At 37.7% G+C, this 15,684-nt stretch overlaps 1 protein-coding gene across 1 annotated transcript in view; it reads right to left on the bottom strand.

Moving 5' to 3' along the window:
* Positions 1 to 15,684, bottom strand: part of LOC136857458 (uncharacterized) — a 374,657-nt gene that overhangs the window by 34,751 nt on the left and 324,222 nt on the right. Inside the window, exon 21 of the mRNA XM_067136132.2 lies at positions 11,883 to 12,080. Within this exon, the coding sequence (XP_066992233.2) occupies positions 11,883 to 12,080 (198 nt within the window). The remainder of the gene's footprint in view (positions 1 to 11,882; positions 12,081 to 15,684) is intronic.

Below are 15,684 nucleotides of genomic sequence, written 5' to 3'. Positions count from 1 at the left end.
GTTATCATGTATGTGTTCTTCTTTTCTTCATGGGGCCTCTAAATATTAGTTCCTAATTTGCGTCGACCTCTAAGATCTTTTGCTACCATGTTTTTCCTTCATCCCACCTAGATATACCTGCCCCCTTCACAAAGCTGCAGGTTGTTCTTATTGGGTCTTCTTGAATTTTCTCTCTCTCTTCACCTGGTAGTCCTAGAGTGGAGAGTCTGATTCTACCCGGAGCCTCACATTCAAAAAGTATGTGTTCAGCTGATTCCTCTGCTTCATAGCATTTCCTACATTCTATGTAGGTGTTTTTTCAGATGGCAGTGTCCTGTCAACAGTCCTACTACCCATCTTATATTTTCTCTGCTGAGTTTCAACAGTTCTTTAGTATGCTTCTTGTTTGGTCCTTTTATCAGTTCCTTTGCAAGCCTGCATCCTGGAGTATTTTTCCAGTTTTTCATTTGTTTCTTGTGTACCCATTTTCCTATGTAGTGTCGGGCTTGTCTATATTAAATCCCGCATACAGGTTCTGGGCCTACAAAATGTGTTTCTGCCCCTTACCTGGCCAGTTCATCTGCCTTTTCATTTTCTTCTAAAACTACTGTCCTTTCTGTCTTGTCGATTGAAGTGGCATTCAGCATTCTCCACTCTTGTGTTAGAAGTTTGGTATCGTGCTGATTGATTCTGACAGCAGTCTGCTCTACTGGAGCTTCTGTTGCCATTTTTTGTTTTGAGTCAGTGACAGCCTGTCCAATTGGGACTGGGCTTGCTCCCAGATCTGCTCTACTGGAGCTTCCTTGGCTTCCCTTGATCTCGAAGTTTTTGAAATTGGTTCTTTATAAGCATCCATATTTCAATCAATCATAGGGTTTTTGCCCCTTTTAGGGTCCTGAGCGTTGTTCTCACCATCCGTGGTGAGGCATACAGCCAGACATTGTCCTCCCGCAACTCAGGCTCTCCATAGCAGAGACCACGCCCCTCAGTCGTCCATCAAGCGGTCCACCCCTGGCCCGAACCTAGCCAGGTTTGTTCCCCCTTCAGTAGGCCTACTCACGTGGTCTCCACTTGGCATTGTCATGACTGAGTTCACAGCCATGACTTTCCCCCTACGTTGGGATCACCCCTTTCCCCCAGGCTACGTAGAGCAAAGTGATGTGTTGGTTCCAGCACCCTGCAGTGAGCCTTCACCTCAATCACCAGCCCCACTTCACCTGAACGACCATTTCACCAATGTGGAGGAACCATGGATGCCTCTCTAGCATGTGTGGGCGAGGCCTCCACTTCCAAGCCTTGACTTGGGCTAGTAACAATAAGTATGTGTTAATAAGTTCTCAGCATGGAATAATTTCACTGAATTTTGTTAAACTATTTTGGTAAATTTTGAGTAACAAATTGTAGGTTAATCTTCGTAATTCTTTCTATGATTTTTTTGAATGTTTATTCTGTTTTGCAAATCTGATGTTTCGGTAAATTATTTTGTGAATTTCCAATTTTGTTTCTAGTCACTTGCTGCATAAGTATACTTCATTTGGCATTGCTGTTCGTACTGGTATGTGTTTATTTAACATTTCCTGTAATGCTGCGTTGCGTTTTGGCTCAGTGTTATGTCTAAATTTCTGGTCATCAACCTTGTAACATTACATGTGTTGTGTGTCTGTGAGGACTTGGGACAGTCTCATAGGGTGAAACGATGCTCACCATATTATTAGACCAGGCAATTTTGAAGTTTATGGTTGTGCACCTATGCTCGTAACATGTATTTGAAGTCTGGTGTTCATCTAATGTGAGATTCTTTTGCAATCTTCTTTTCTTGGTATTAGATGGTTAGACGTAGGATGTTGTCCAATTATTATTGTGAATAATGTGCTAGGAGGGTTTTCTTCAAATGTTTGGTTTCTTTGTAATTACCCTGAGCTGTTTATTTCATTTACATTGCAGATCATTAAGATTTGTTCTTCATAGTTATTCTAAATTCATCATAAAATTTTGTGGTAAATTTGCAGGTGTTACGGTTCAGTAAAAGATCTTTAATTAATAATCCTTAACTACTTTGTCTTTATTTTAATTTTCATGGTTCTTATTTTCATTTTGTCAGTTTTGGAATCGCTGTGTTTATTAAATTAATTTACTCAGTTTGCTAGATTATGGGGTCATGTAGGCTGAGAAAGGAATTTTTAATTCAGTACCGAGCCTTGTCATATCTGTCCATCAATATTTTTGTAAATATGTAAATATGGTGATGTCATTTGTATTTGTCCTAGGTGCCTTGGGAATTCGAGTGAATTGAGACTTAGGACTTACGGTGCTGAGGGTTTATCGCCCTCCTGGGAGTACGATACTGGTCCTAGGGTAGTCTAATGTAGTGTGATGAAGTCCAGTAGTATCGAGGGTTATGTTTTGCCTTTTGCTTCTGTTGGTACTTCTTGATTTGGGGTCATCTCACTGGAGTGTTTGTGTTAATTTATTGTCTTTGTACTGTTGTTCGTTGGAGGACAGATACAATTTATTAAAGGTTGGTTTGAGTCAAAGAGGGGAACTAGAGGAACTAGGGGAAGGAGGGAGGAGCAACTGAGGGGCGGCAACCTGTTGGAGCTCCGGAGGGCGTGATCATGGAAGGCTGTATGTAAAGCTACTGCGCATAATATGAACTGCTGTCCTATTGTCTGGTATATGTTCATTTTAAAAAAACTCAATAAGAAAATCAAAGAGAATATTTGGTTTTTGGAAATTTCATTTAAATTAAAATTTGGATTAAAATACTGATCTAAATGTATATAACAGCTCTCCATAACATCCAGCAAATTACCTTTCACTAAGCTCTCCAAAATTTCAATGTCTTGTTCTATAGATGTGAATTTATGTTTTAGGTCATGTACATGCTGGCCTACCGCTGAAAATCTGTTATATTTTATTGCATTGACATGTTCTGTGTATCTAATTTTGAAACTACGTCCTGTTTGGCCTAGATATGTGCAATTACAGTCATTGCATTTAAATCTATATACTCCCGATTTTGTATATGGGTTCGACCTATTAACCAAAGTTGCATTGTGCAAAACTACAGTATTATTATTATCAGTACGAAATGAAATTTTCATGTTATGCTTTTTTGAAAATATTAGTAAATTTATAAATATCTTGGTTATAAGTAAAAGTTGCAAATGCCTCATGATTGGGTTTGTCCTTGACCAAAGTGGTATGCAAACAGAATCTAAACTTGTTAATAATACATTCAATAAAGCAATCACTAAAACCATTAGCCTTAGCTATTGAACGTATTATATTAAGTTCTTTTTTCAAATTAGCTTTTGTCATAGGGATCTTAAAGGCCCGTTCTACTAAACTATTGTATGTAGATCTTTTTTGACTCTGTGGGTGTTCTGAGTCCTGTCTAATAGTGACTGCGGTTTGTGTAGGCTTTCTAAAAATACTATACTCAAAAACAGAACCCGATCTGTTGATTTTTAGGACACTGGATTGCTAACACAACAAGGTTCGCTTAGCTACTCGGTGCTTTGCAAGGACAGCGATCTCACGAGGTGAGTCACATAAATGTTTATGTTATAAGACGTAAAAAATTTCACTTTACCGGTTAAATGCGATGGTTTACTAGTTTCATATTATTTCAGGTCCGCATTGAACTGGGAATGAGATAATTGTTAACTTCCTTAAGCACCGGCTTCTCAATCCACCTCTTAACGATCGCTACATTACAACAATTTGAAGATTTTATGGAATAGTTTCAATATGGTTTTACAAACATTTTTTAAAAGTGTCAGAGACAATGTTTTTAAGAAGATTGTGCCTTCAGTGTTTGTTGTTTAACCTTATTCCGATTCTTTATGATCACTACATTACAACAGCCTGAAGACTTTATTGAATAGTTTTAATACGTTTCTACAAAAACACTTTTTAAATGTGTCAAACAGAGCTTATGTTTTTAAGTAGATTGTGTTTTCAGTTTATTTTGTTTAACTTATGATTATTTAAACCAAATTACATCTGATTTTATCAATTCGAAGTTTAATACTTGCAAGTTTTGGACAATATGGACTTGGAAATAGTATTATTATTACATGGTTTTAAATCTTCATTATGATTTTTATAATTTGTGTGACGTAGATAAACTCACATATGTTTGCCAATATTTCCAATGCATATCAGCTGCTGATGACGCAATGTAAAGCGTTGAAACTAGTTCTGACAAAATAAATATACATGTTGTAATTTCATCTTAACAACATTTTAATGTATTGAATAAGGTGGATACAAATTTTTAATAAATTGTAATCTTGGTTCAATACGGACGAATAATGAAATTTATTTACTTAACGGAGGACAGATAGGCATGGTGATCGTGGTGTGTCAGGCTGTGATCTGATATTTCCTGTTATGAAGGTTTTTTTTTTTTTTTTAATCAGTGAGTTGGACATGCCTCTTGACCATTAATTTAATGTCATCTTCTATTCAGTATTCAGGCTTAAGTTGTATTTTCTTGTTTGGTGTGATAACACGTGCTACGTAATATGACTTTTATCAGTACTAAATTGTTTGGTAATGTATGACATGGATAGCAACTCACTAACCTCCATTCTGTGACTTGTCCTTTGAAGGGTCATGCGAGCTACGTTGCAAGCTAATGTAATAAAGTGTAATTATCACCCTAGTTTGGATTCTTTTGCAACATTTAAAAATTTAACCTCCCATTTGTATTCTTTTTCTGGAAATCAAGAATGCACCAAAGGTGCCTTAAATTGACAGTCAAGAGGCATATCCAACTGAAAATAAAAAATAGTATAAGAGTGCACATACCAAAATCCGACTACTGATACAAAAAAAAAAAAAAAAAAAAAAGGCACAAGTTTGTTTTGAATGTTTAGTGAGGATATGGTCTAGTATAGCCTCCGTGGCTCAGGGGGCAGCGCGCCGGCCTCTCACCGCTGGATACCGTGGTTCAAATCCTGGTCACTCTATGTGAGATTTGTGCTGGACAAACTGTAGGGCATAGGCGCGACAGGTTTTTCTCTGGGTACTCCGGTTTTCCGTTTCATATGAAGCGTGTTTTTAAAGTAAGGTTCGTTTTGTTGTAGACACTAGTAGTTCGCGTGCATATCGCAACGAGCGCGTGCGTCGTGTACCGGCATGCCTCGGGAACAACTGTGCTCAGTTTCACCTCTGTAGCTAACCTGTACGGTTCTGTTCTGTGCTTTCAAAATGTTTAAGACTATCAACTCGCCCACCGTGTGTGAGGTTCGGTCAGTGATACGGTTTTTGTCAGCAAGGAACCTGTCTGCTGCAGAAATTCATCGACAGATTAGCGAAGTGTACGGTGATACTGTTATGAGTGAAAGCAAAGTGTGTAAGTGGGTACAACAATTCAAAGATGGCCGTGACAACGTCCATGATGAGGACCGCTCCGGTTGCCCTTCTTTGATTACAGATGATTTGGTGGCTTCAGCTGAAGCGAAGATTCGTGAGAACAGGCGCTTCACAATAACAGGTCTCTCAAACGAATTTCCTGACATGTCGAGATCAGTACTTTACAACATTGTTTCTGAACATCTAAAGTTTAGGAAACTCTGCTCCTGTTGGGTCCCGAAACTCCTAACAGAGGACCACAAAAACCAAAGATTTGAGTGTGGGATGAAGTTCTTGACTCGTTATGACGAAGAAGGTGACAGCTACTTGAGTCAGATCATAACTGGAGACGAAACACAGGTTTTCGCATATCACGCCTGAATCGAAGCAACAGAGCATGGAATGGAGACACACACACACTCATTTGTAAAGGTGAAGGCTAAACAGACTCTGTCCCAGCGCAAAATCATGGTGTCGGTGTTTTGGGATAGGCATGGTGTTTTGTTGGTCGACTTCATGCAACGAGGAACCACTATCAATGCAGAAGCATACTGCCAAACCCTGAGAAAGCTACGCAGAGCGATTCAAAACAAAAGATGCGGCATGCTGACAAAGGGAATTGTCCTTCTCCATGACAATGCAAGACCTCACACTGCAGGTCAGACCTGCGATTTATTGGACAGTTTTGGCTGGGAAGTTTTAGACCACAAGTCCTCATCTTGTGCCGAGCGATTATCATCTGTTCCTCCACCTCAAACATCACCTCAGTAGCAACCATTACAATGATGATGACGACGTGAAAACGGCAGTGAACTCTTGGTTATCGGAGCAGGCGGCAAGTTTCTATGAAGAGGGTATTTTAAAATTGGTTAACAGGTATGATAAGTGTTTGAACAAACTTCGCAACTATGTCAAAAAATAGAGTGAAGTATGTACTTTCTGAAAATAAATTTACTTTTTTGAAATAACCTTTCGTTGTGTACTTATTTTCAAACGGACCTTACTTAAAAAACATGCCTCATATTTCATTCCAGCAACACTCTCCATTAACATTTCATCTATCAGTCATTTATCATTGCCCCAGAGGAGTGCGACAGCCTTTGGCAGCTGGCACATTTCCTATCCTTGCCACTAGATGGGGTCTTCATTTATTCCATTCCTGACCCGGTTGAATGACTAGAAACAGGCTGTGGATTTTCATTTTCATGGTCTAGTATATTCATTTCTCCTAAAGTTTTAAGTTTTTGTGTGTGCAATACTTCAGTTGGTAATGAAGGTCTAGTCTGTGTACTTCATTTACCTGGAGGATATTTTCTCTTTTGTGCTGACCTGTCATACCTGCTGTGCTCAAACTGTTTGGCAGTAAACTGTGTGGAAAGGTACTTTGTGAATCGTAATGTGTTTGTACAAAATCCTCATTGGCATATGTTTCTTGGTAAATGGATTTTTTTCTTTATAGGTTATGTAAAGTTTGTTAATGTTTTCTTTAAAATCTAGGTTCACTTAAATTGTAATATGGGTCAATGGGTAACCTCTTGAATTTTATTTCTAAAATTCTGGTTTGTTTTCTTTTCTAAATTTTGCTTACCCCAGAGATGGTGGACTCCTCAGTGAGAGAAGGGCGTGGTAGCTCTGTGGAGCTAGACGTCATGTATTAAACTAGCTAATTCAAGTTCTATAAATTTTAACTTTTTAAGAACAACACTACCATTATAGTTTAGTAGAAAGTATTATGAAGTGACCTCCCTTCAAGTCTAATTCATAATGTTGCTTCTTGTCTTCCAAACCTTTTTGGGTGCTGTTCTTGTGTGGAGACCTCCTTCTGCTGGTTGTGTGTTACGTTCCAGCTTGCTGCAGTTATGCCATCGTGAGCAATGCATCACTGTCTTGCTTTCCAGTCAGTTCACTAGATGGGTGAACTGAGCTGAAAGTTACCAGACTGCTATGGTTGGACTGTAAGGCGGTGCTAGGTGGTGTTGGCATATGTTCGGTGTTAACGGCCCTACACCGGTATCAGCAAAACCAGATGTCAAGATGGAATACTTCAATGCATGATGGATGTTCCAATTGAGAACGGCATTAAGATGTCAGTGTTGTGTCGTGTGCTCCTTCCTCCCCAAAATTAACTTTTTTATTGAGCCCTAAATTTGTGGGACAACCTGTACTGCATGTGCCAATTTTTCTGGGACTTGCACAAGATACAAGCTTCGAGAGGTTTCCTAACAAGTATCCAATTAAACATTTAAATTTGATTGGTTTAAATAAATCGAAATGTAGCTCCTGTGCAGTCAATGGTCATTAATTTTGAGGGGCTGCTTCCAGTTGCACAAGCTACCTTCGGGAAGCATGTCACAGGGTGTTTGAATTCTGTCTTTGGCATCATGTAGAGCGGATGTGTTGTCCAGGAACTCTGTGCTCCATTGGAGATCTTGCCTTCTCTTGGGGTAAGCAAATCTTAAATTTTCTAATGTAACTTAATTGTATTTTGTTTCACGTTTTAATTTGTCATAGGAGTTTACCCATCAATTTTTCTATCAGAAATTAATTGTAATTTACAATGGTGTAATGAGGTCTTACATCAATCTTCATGTTGCCACGAGGCAAGCCTTTTCTAACAGTTTTGTAACTTAAATTAATTTTTCATTAAGCTTGAACTCAGTAATTCTGATTCATTTTAACATGTTTTCCTATGACCTGTATTTTTATTTCTTTGATGAAGGTGGTCACTTCACATTAAATGTATTTTACATGAATATTAGTACGGTACTGGCAAGATTGTAAGATTGCAACATAATTACATCAGGGTTTGTTTTTCTATTTTGAGTTTATGTTACCGATAGTGTTCATAATTGTTTTTACAATAAATAAGTATTTACTATAAGTAGGTATTAACTCAATTATACTTTGGTCGAAGTTTCGGCCACAAAAGTTTTTCGATCCACAACCTCGTAGGCTTCCTTTCGCTGTCCTCATCCTGCAGTTAGTTTCCGTGTATTTTACCTTGTTTAATTTTGATTTCATGAGATGGTTTTAACGATTCTAAATTTAATTTAATGTTCCAAGTGTTTTCTTTTATAATTTGTTAAATTAAAGCCCCAAGTGCTGCTACAGATCTAAAGGGGCCCATAGACGTGCAATATTATTGCGCAATATCAGGGTTTGTGCAATATAATTGATAGTGTGTATTTAATATTGAAGGGTTGTGCAATATATTGTACGAAATCAAAAGAGTTTGAAATATATTGCGCAAATCACAAAATACTGTGTTGTGTGTTGGCAATATTGTGCAATATCGCGTCCTCCCGCAAGTTGGTATCAACATGTGGATGAGAACGTATCGAGATGGCAGACAAACAGGTAGTGAAAAAGTTTATTTTGGAGCTTATCGAAGCCTTCCAGCTCTACGGGACGTTAAGAGAAAAGATTACAGTAATAACGTTAAAAAAAGGCGAACAGAACGAAGTGCTTATTAAGAAAAATCGCGAAAAATACCCGAACGCCGACAAGCAAGAAGTTTTTTTTTTAAAAGTCAGTTCTCTGCGTACAAACTTCCGGAAGGAAGTGAAGCGGCAGCGTGATACAGAAAAGAGTGTTCACCAAACAAAATACTGGCATGGACTCACTATATATTGCCACGCATATTGTATGTCTATGACCGCTTTTGCACAATATATTGCACAACCAGCAATATTATATCCACAGGATTCTATTTATTGCACAAACCCGATTGTTGTGCAATAATATTGTATGTCTGTGGGCAGCTAACAATATATTGTACAATCCATTTTGGGCAATAATATTGCCCGTCTATGGGCCCCTTCATTAAAACCTACTGCATCAAACTAAAATTGCATGAATGCCAGAATGAATAATGCAACTTATTGTGGTTCCTAGTTGCCCGATTCATCATCATCATCATTTCCCTTTATCCAGCTGTAGCCGGGTAGGGGCAAATATGGTTCCTCTCCACTTTCTTCGGTCTTTCCACCACTCCTCCTCCAACACTGTGTCCCAGTCCAGGTTTCTTTCTATAATGCTGCGTTGGATGGTATCCTTCCATCTCAATCGTGGTCGTCCATGGCCTCTCCTTCCTTGGATTTGCATTTCCATCACCTTTTTTGGCATTCTTTCGTCGCTCATTCGCTTTATGTGCCCAAACCATCTTAGTCGGCTCTTCTCTATTCTATCATTCATTTTTTCCACTCCAATTTCTTCCCGGATTTTCTCATTCCTTATTTTGTCTCGTCTACTCTTCTGTATCATACTCCTCAAGAATTTCATTTCGGCTGCCTGTATTCGACTCTCATCCTTCTTTGTCATTGTCCAAGTTTCTGCTCCGTAAGTTGTTATGGGTACGTAATACATCTTGTACATAGTATCCTTTGCTTCCATTGGCACATCTTTGTCCCATAACATATTTCTTACACTATGATAGAAACAACTTCCAGCTTGAATCCTTTTACTAATCTCAGCATCCAGTCGAGCATTCTCCATTAATTCACTCCCCAGGTATTTAAATGTTTCCACTACTTCCAGGGGCTTGTCTGCAAGTCTAATCTGACCTTTCCCTTCTTTCTCCCCTCTAGTCATAACAAGAGTTTCACTCTTTTCTACACTTATTTTCAATCCACATTCTTCAATCTTCCCATTCACCACATTCAATTGTTCTTGAACCTTTCTGTCATCTTCTCCCCAAATCACAATATCATCTGCAAATAACATCATGTTCATTTCTCTTCCTCCATATGCTGCTTTTGCTGTTCTCATGATGTCATCCATTACTATTGTAAACAGGATTGGTGATAGAACACTTCCCTGTCTCAGCCCACTAGTTATTTTGAACCAACTTGTACTGCCAACTTGTGTTTGCACACAACTACAACATTCTTTATACAATGCCATGATCATTTTTATTAATCCCTGTCCAATTCCTTTTTGCACCAGACTGTCCCAAACTTTCGTCCTAGGGACACTGTCATATGCCTTTTCAATATCAATGAATGTCATCACCATATCATTCCCGTACTCCCAATGCTTTTCCATTAGTTGTCTCATAATGAAAATTGGCTCTATTGTTGACCTTCCACTTCTGAAACCAAACTGATTTTCCTGTATCTGCTTCTCAACCCTCAACCTTATTCTACTTTCCAGTATCCTTTCCATTATCTTAGCAACATGGGATATTAGAGTAATTCCCCTGTAGTTCTTCAAAACTTTCTTATCACCTTTCTTGAAAATTGGGATGATTATTCCTTTTTGCCAATCCTCAGGGACCTCCTTATTTTCCCAGACATTCCTGAGAACCCGATATGTCCACTGCAGGCCTACAGCTCCAGCTGCCTTTATCATCTCCACTGAAATTTCATCTATTCCAGTAGTTTTTCCATTCTTTATCTTTCTTACTGCCATTTCAATTTCATTCATTGTAATTTCTTTATCCATTTCTTCGTCAACTAATTGCCCGATTAGCGAATAATAATAATAATAATAATAATAATAATAATAATAATAATAATAATAATAATAATAATAATAATAATAATAATAATAATAATAATAATAATAATAATAAATCAAAAACAAAATTTTTATCACTATGCAATAAGAAAACTAAACCAGCATTTATCAAAAATGTTGAAGAAGATAATGAACTACTTAACATTAATAAATCACAACTCCAGGAAGACCCATGGCATCACCGGAACATGACATAACAGAAATTTACAGTAAACAAGCCAGCTGGTGCAAGTCCGGTGCTAGTAAATTGCGCGACACCACACTCCTAGGCGAACCAGTGAGGAGAAGAACCACTTGAGCAGTACACCATTAAGTTATAATAACATTTGAACAATTACTGGAAGAGTGGACACAAGCTTTAACATAAATGGTTTTACAGTTCACAATAATAGTAATCAATTCATAAGTAATTTTAAAAAATCTAAAAGGAAATTTAAAGAAGTTGTGATCTGATGATGCCCTTTCAAGAAAAAAACATGCTGTTCTATTTTAATTGTTTCTTTTTCAGGTATAATTCTGTTACCATATGCTTTCTTTTTCAGGTAGTTTATAAATTTATTTATTCAAAATTAGTTTTGGCAGACTGAAGAAGCTAAATGTTAAAAAGAGAAGTTTGTCCTATTATGTGTTCTTATTCATGTTACTAACTCTCTATACAAAGCTTAAAAGCATTTAAATGATTCTCAATAAATGGAAAAATAGGTACATTCAAAGTCTTCTAAGTCATAACATTTCCATTACTTATCACAATGTTATCTGCTTATGTCATTTTCAGAGAGAAGCATTATTTTTTTCTAAATCAAGAAGATGATACACATGTTAGGGTAACCATATTTTATTTTTTCAGTTTAATTCTACTTGAAACTTCCTTAGCATAAAAAAAGTCATTCACCTAACAAGATTGTATTTCACAGCAGTAATAAGTATGATGTGGATAGTGAATCAACATTTAATATGGATTGTATACACGAATATATACTCATTAAAGATAATTCTGTAACGATGGTTAATCTAAAATATACCTGCTTTTCTATGTATGCATTAATCTGGCGAAGACGGGCACTGAGATCATCACGTGCCATCATCTCAGCTTCATGCTTTGCACGGTGCAGTGCAGCCTCATAGCTCCTCTTTAGTTGATCTAACTCATAACGTGACACAAAGTCTTTATCCAGACGACTTCGTAGCACACCCAGTTCTCGCTCCAGTTGGGACTTCTCCTGCATGCACAAAAATCTCATAAAAATACAAGCACTTCCATAAAAAATCCTCTAAAATAAGCATCCTCTAAAAGCTCTAACTGTAACCATACAAATAATAAGAGTCTAGTCTCATTTTCCCTGCATAAACTAATAATTAAATTCTGATGACAAATGCCTCATTAAAAAAAAAAAAAGTAAGTAACTAGGCAATAAAATTGCAAAGTAATACCAGAGAGCATGATATGTACATTTTTATGCCATTTCACACTGACTTAATGTAATATACCAGTTTTAATACTAATAAACAAAGATAAAAATATTCATGTATGTATTGAGATTTGTTGGTAATGAGGAAAGGCCTTGGATATCAAAAAACCATACTTCAATTAGCTAATACCCTATTTCCTCATTAATAGGGTCCAGATTATAATCACATATGGATGTGGATCATGGAAATTCTTAAAAGATATATATCCATACCATGGTTCACAATGGACAGGTAAGGTTTTTTGAGAGAAGGCAAGAACAAAACAAATGCAAAAACAATGCAGTTCTTACAGCAATTGAGGCTTTCACGACCAGCGTTACAAATCATGTCAGTATTTTCCGGGCTTGTAGGCAGTGGTCCAGGAGCATGTGAATATCTCGACGTTTCACTGAAGACTGCGTTCGGCATTATCAAGGGTTCCGACTGACTTTGTTAGCAACGAAGCTCACAGTGGAATGAAGTGGTGTTTCAATTCCACCTCATTATATAGTGCAGGCTATGGTGCACTACTCTCCTATTGGTGCACCATGCTGGAGGGGCAGTGGCTGATTGGCTGTTACTGGCTGTTCTTGAAGCATTAAGGAGCCCAATAAAGGTCGACCTGCCTTGGCAGAGACAGGCAACTGATTACCCGTTGCTTTTTCTGTTCTACCACGGCCATCGTGTCCTCCAGGAATTAAGGCTTTCAGGACTGGAAACCAGGCTTTGTTTACCCGTTCAGATTCCTCCTTATGGTTGAAGTTGGTGTGCTTCAGGATTTCAATGGCTTCCCTTTGTAGCCAGGAGTGATATGATACAGTAGTTGACAGTATTTTGGTGTCGCTGTACTATATGTCATGGCCTGCTAGCAGCAAGTGTTCACTGACTGATGATCTTTCTGCCTGTCACAGCCAGCTATGTCTGTTACGCTCCTTCAGTCGTGTGGCGATGCTGTGTTTTGTAGTGCCTATGTACACCCAGCCGCAGCTGAATGGGATCTTGTAGACACTTGCTGTGGAGAGAGGATGGCTCTTGTCTGTCTAGGTCTGTTAAAGAGGAGGTTCACTGTAAGATACTGCACTAATATAATATAACAGAGATCATTTTAACTCTTGCTTAATCACAGCCTTCCACATTCATAACATTCTCTCAAATTTTAGCGATATGTCTTGGAAACACGCTGTTCTTTACGGAACTGTTTTACATTGTATCTATACGTACACCAGTTATCCCATATATATTTCCATAGTAAACCATAATTATTAATCATTAATAATTTTTCCTTCAAATTTTTACTTATGCAGATGTATATTTAAAAACACTTTATTGCATTAGTGCTGCTGTCTTGTTGGTGGATCTTTTAAGACTTTGGGAAAACTACAGAGAAAGTCTTTCCAAGGATTTAAAAAGGCAGGTGGAGAGTGAGTGTCTGCCATTATAATGAAAACTCCCCAACTCGATTGTAACTGGCAGTAGGCAAGGGGGCCTGTCATTAAAATTAAAATTCCCTAACCCGGTCTTTACATAAGACATGGCATATGGCAACTTCCCCATCGTGTTTCTGGGGCAACGCTAAGAGCTATTCCTGAGAAATGTAGGCAAGAGTGACACTTCCAATATTAGAATCAATTTGCAAACCACCTAATAAACACAGTCAAATGCATGATATCCATTCTCTTTTCTTCAATGAAGTGTCAAATTTTACTGCAAACATCAGCAGTTTTCTTCATATGTATATTACTCAGAATCTTTTAAACAAGGCATGACTCAACGAGAAGATGGAATAACTTTTTCTCAGTAGATCTCAGATCGCATGCTAACATGAGGACAATATTTTTAAAAATATTTGGATATGTCATCACAAGTGTTTTAGGCAATAAGTTTTTAATCTAAGACTAGATATAATTAATTTTGTTTACCTCCCCGCACCCTCCTTCCCTCATTCCCTTCAAGGCTTAACAAAGTCAAAGTTTTTATGGTGTTGTGAATGTTTTAAGACTAATATGAGAAGAACTTGTTTTTATACACTTTAATTATGTCACCTAAACATGTTGTAGCTGATGATGTTTACTTACAAAACGAAACATATACTACTGAAATGTAAATTTGCCTAAGGCAAAAAACATATTGTACCAATTAGGTGGATTCATTGGTTTACTTCACTTTGTTACCTAAATGTATATGCAGCCATCGCAGTACCTGCAATACCCTCGGCATAGATCTTCCTGTCCCTATTCACACCAGACACCATCAAACCACATTTGATGAATGTTTCACAGTTGAAGTCCTTACACATTTACTCCCTACTTCCCACCCTCTCACCCTTAAAGATTCCAAAGTGGGACATCAACTGGTGCTCAGGTCCAGGGAAGCACCTGCCTTAACATTAGATAACATGCTCCTTTTTTTCCATTTTCTTATCTCTCTGTCTGCCCACTCCCCTCACCTCACATAACATCTACTTGCCAACAATGGCCATTATCATTCTATCCTCCACTGACGAAGGCTGCAGCTGAAAATTTTGGACTCTTGTTTTTCTTTCATGTGTATTCTGTCCATGCAGTCTTACATGGTAAGTTGCTGCTCTCTATCTGTTTCATAGAAGTATATATCAGAACTTATCAGCAGGTCATCAATGCATAATGCTTCCATGGTCCAGGCTTAAGTTGCTACTCTGTACCTGTGTTCATTGTTGACTTTGGTTTTACAGATTTTAGACTGCAGACAGGTAATGCGAAACTGTGATAAGTGGCAAGCAATCATCCACATTTTCCGTATTGAAGTTATACACTGTTAAAAGAAGTAAAAAACACAACGGTTCCACCTGACCGATACTGTGTATTTGCTTAAGGCAAATAAAAACTGTAGAACATGTTTTCTCTGCTATGTTCAGCTATATACACTATGTTTAGGCTTATTGCATAATTAACAAGGATACATTCCTGTTATCTTAATGAAAAAACACACAATAAAAACATTAGCAAAAACGTTTAATTTTTAACTTTCTTTTTGTTAACAGGATATTTTAGTGAGAATAGTTAATGTACTATATTCCCTTTCCATCCATGAATGCATCTTTCCTCCAGCTCTATTTTTCCATGACACATACTCTTTAGTATAATCACAGTCTAATATATACAGTCGCGAAGCTCTAATGATATTTTTCATCCGAGGCGACTGCAGCGCTCCAAGCGGCGAGGTAGAGGCAAGTTGCTAGCAGACAAAAGGGAACGAATTACCACTACAGTCTAAAATGGTCATAACTTCTGAACCATTCAAGCAAATAATGTCCTGACAAGGTTATTGTAATCCTTATGAAATAGTGGAGGAGGTCGAACAATTTATTTTGATGAGGAGTTTGAGGATAATATCGAA

This window comes from Anabrus simplex, chromosome 1, assembly GCF_040414725.1.
Source record: "Anabrus simplex isolate iqAnaSimp1 chromosome 1, ASM4041472v1, whole genome shotgun sequence".
Taxonomy (NCBI): Eukaryota; Metazoa; Arthropoda; class Insecta; order Orthoptera; family Tettigoniidae; genus Anabrus; species Anabrus simplex.
This window is presented reverse-complemented; position numbering and strand designations above follow the sequence as displayed.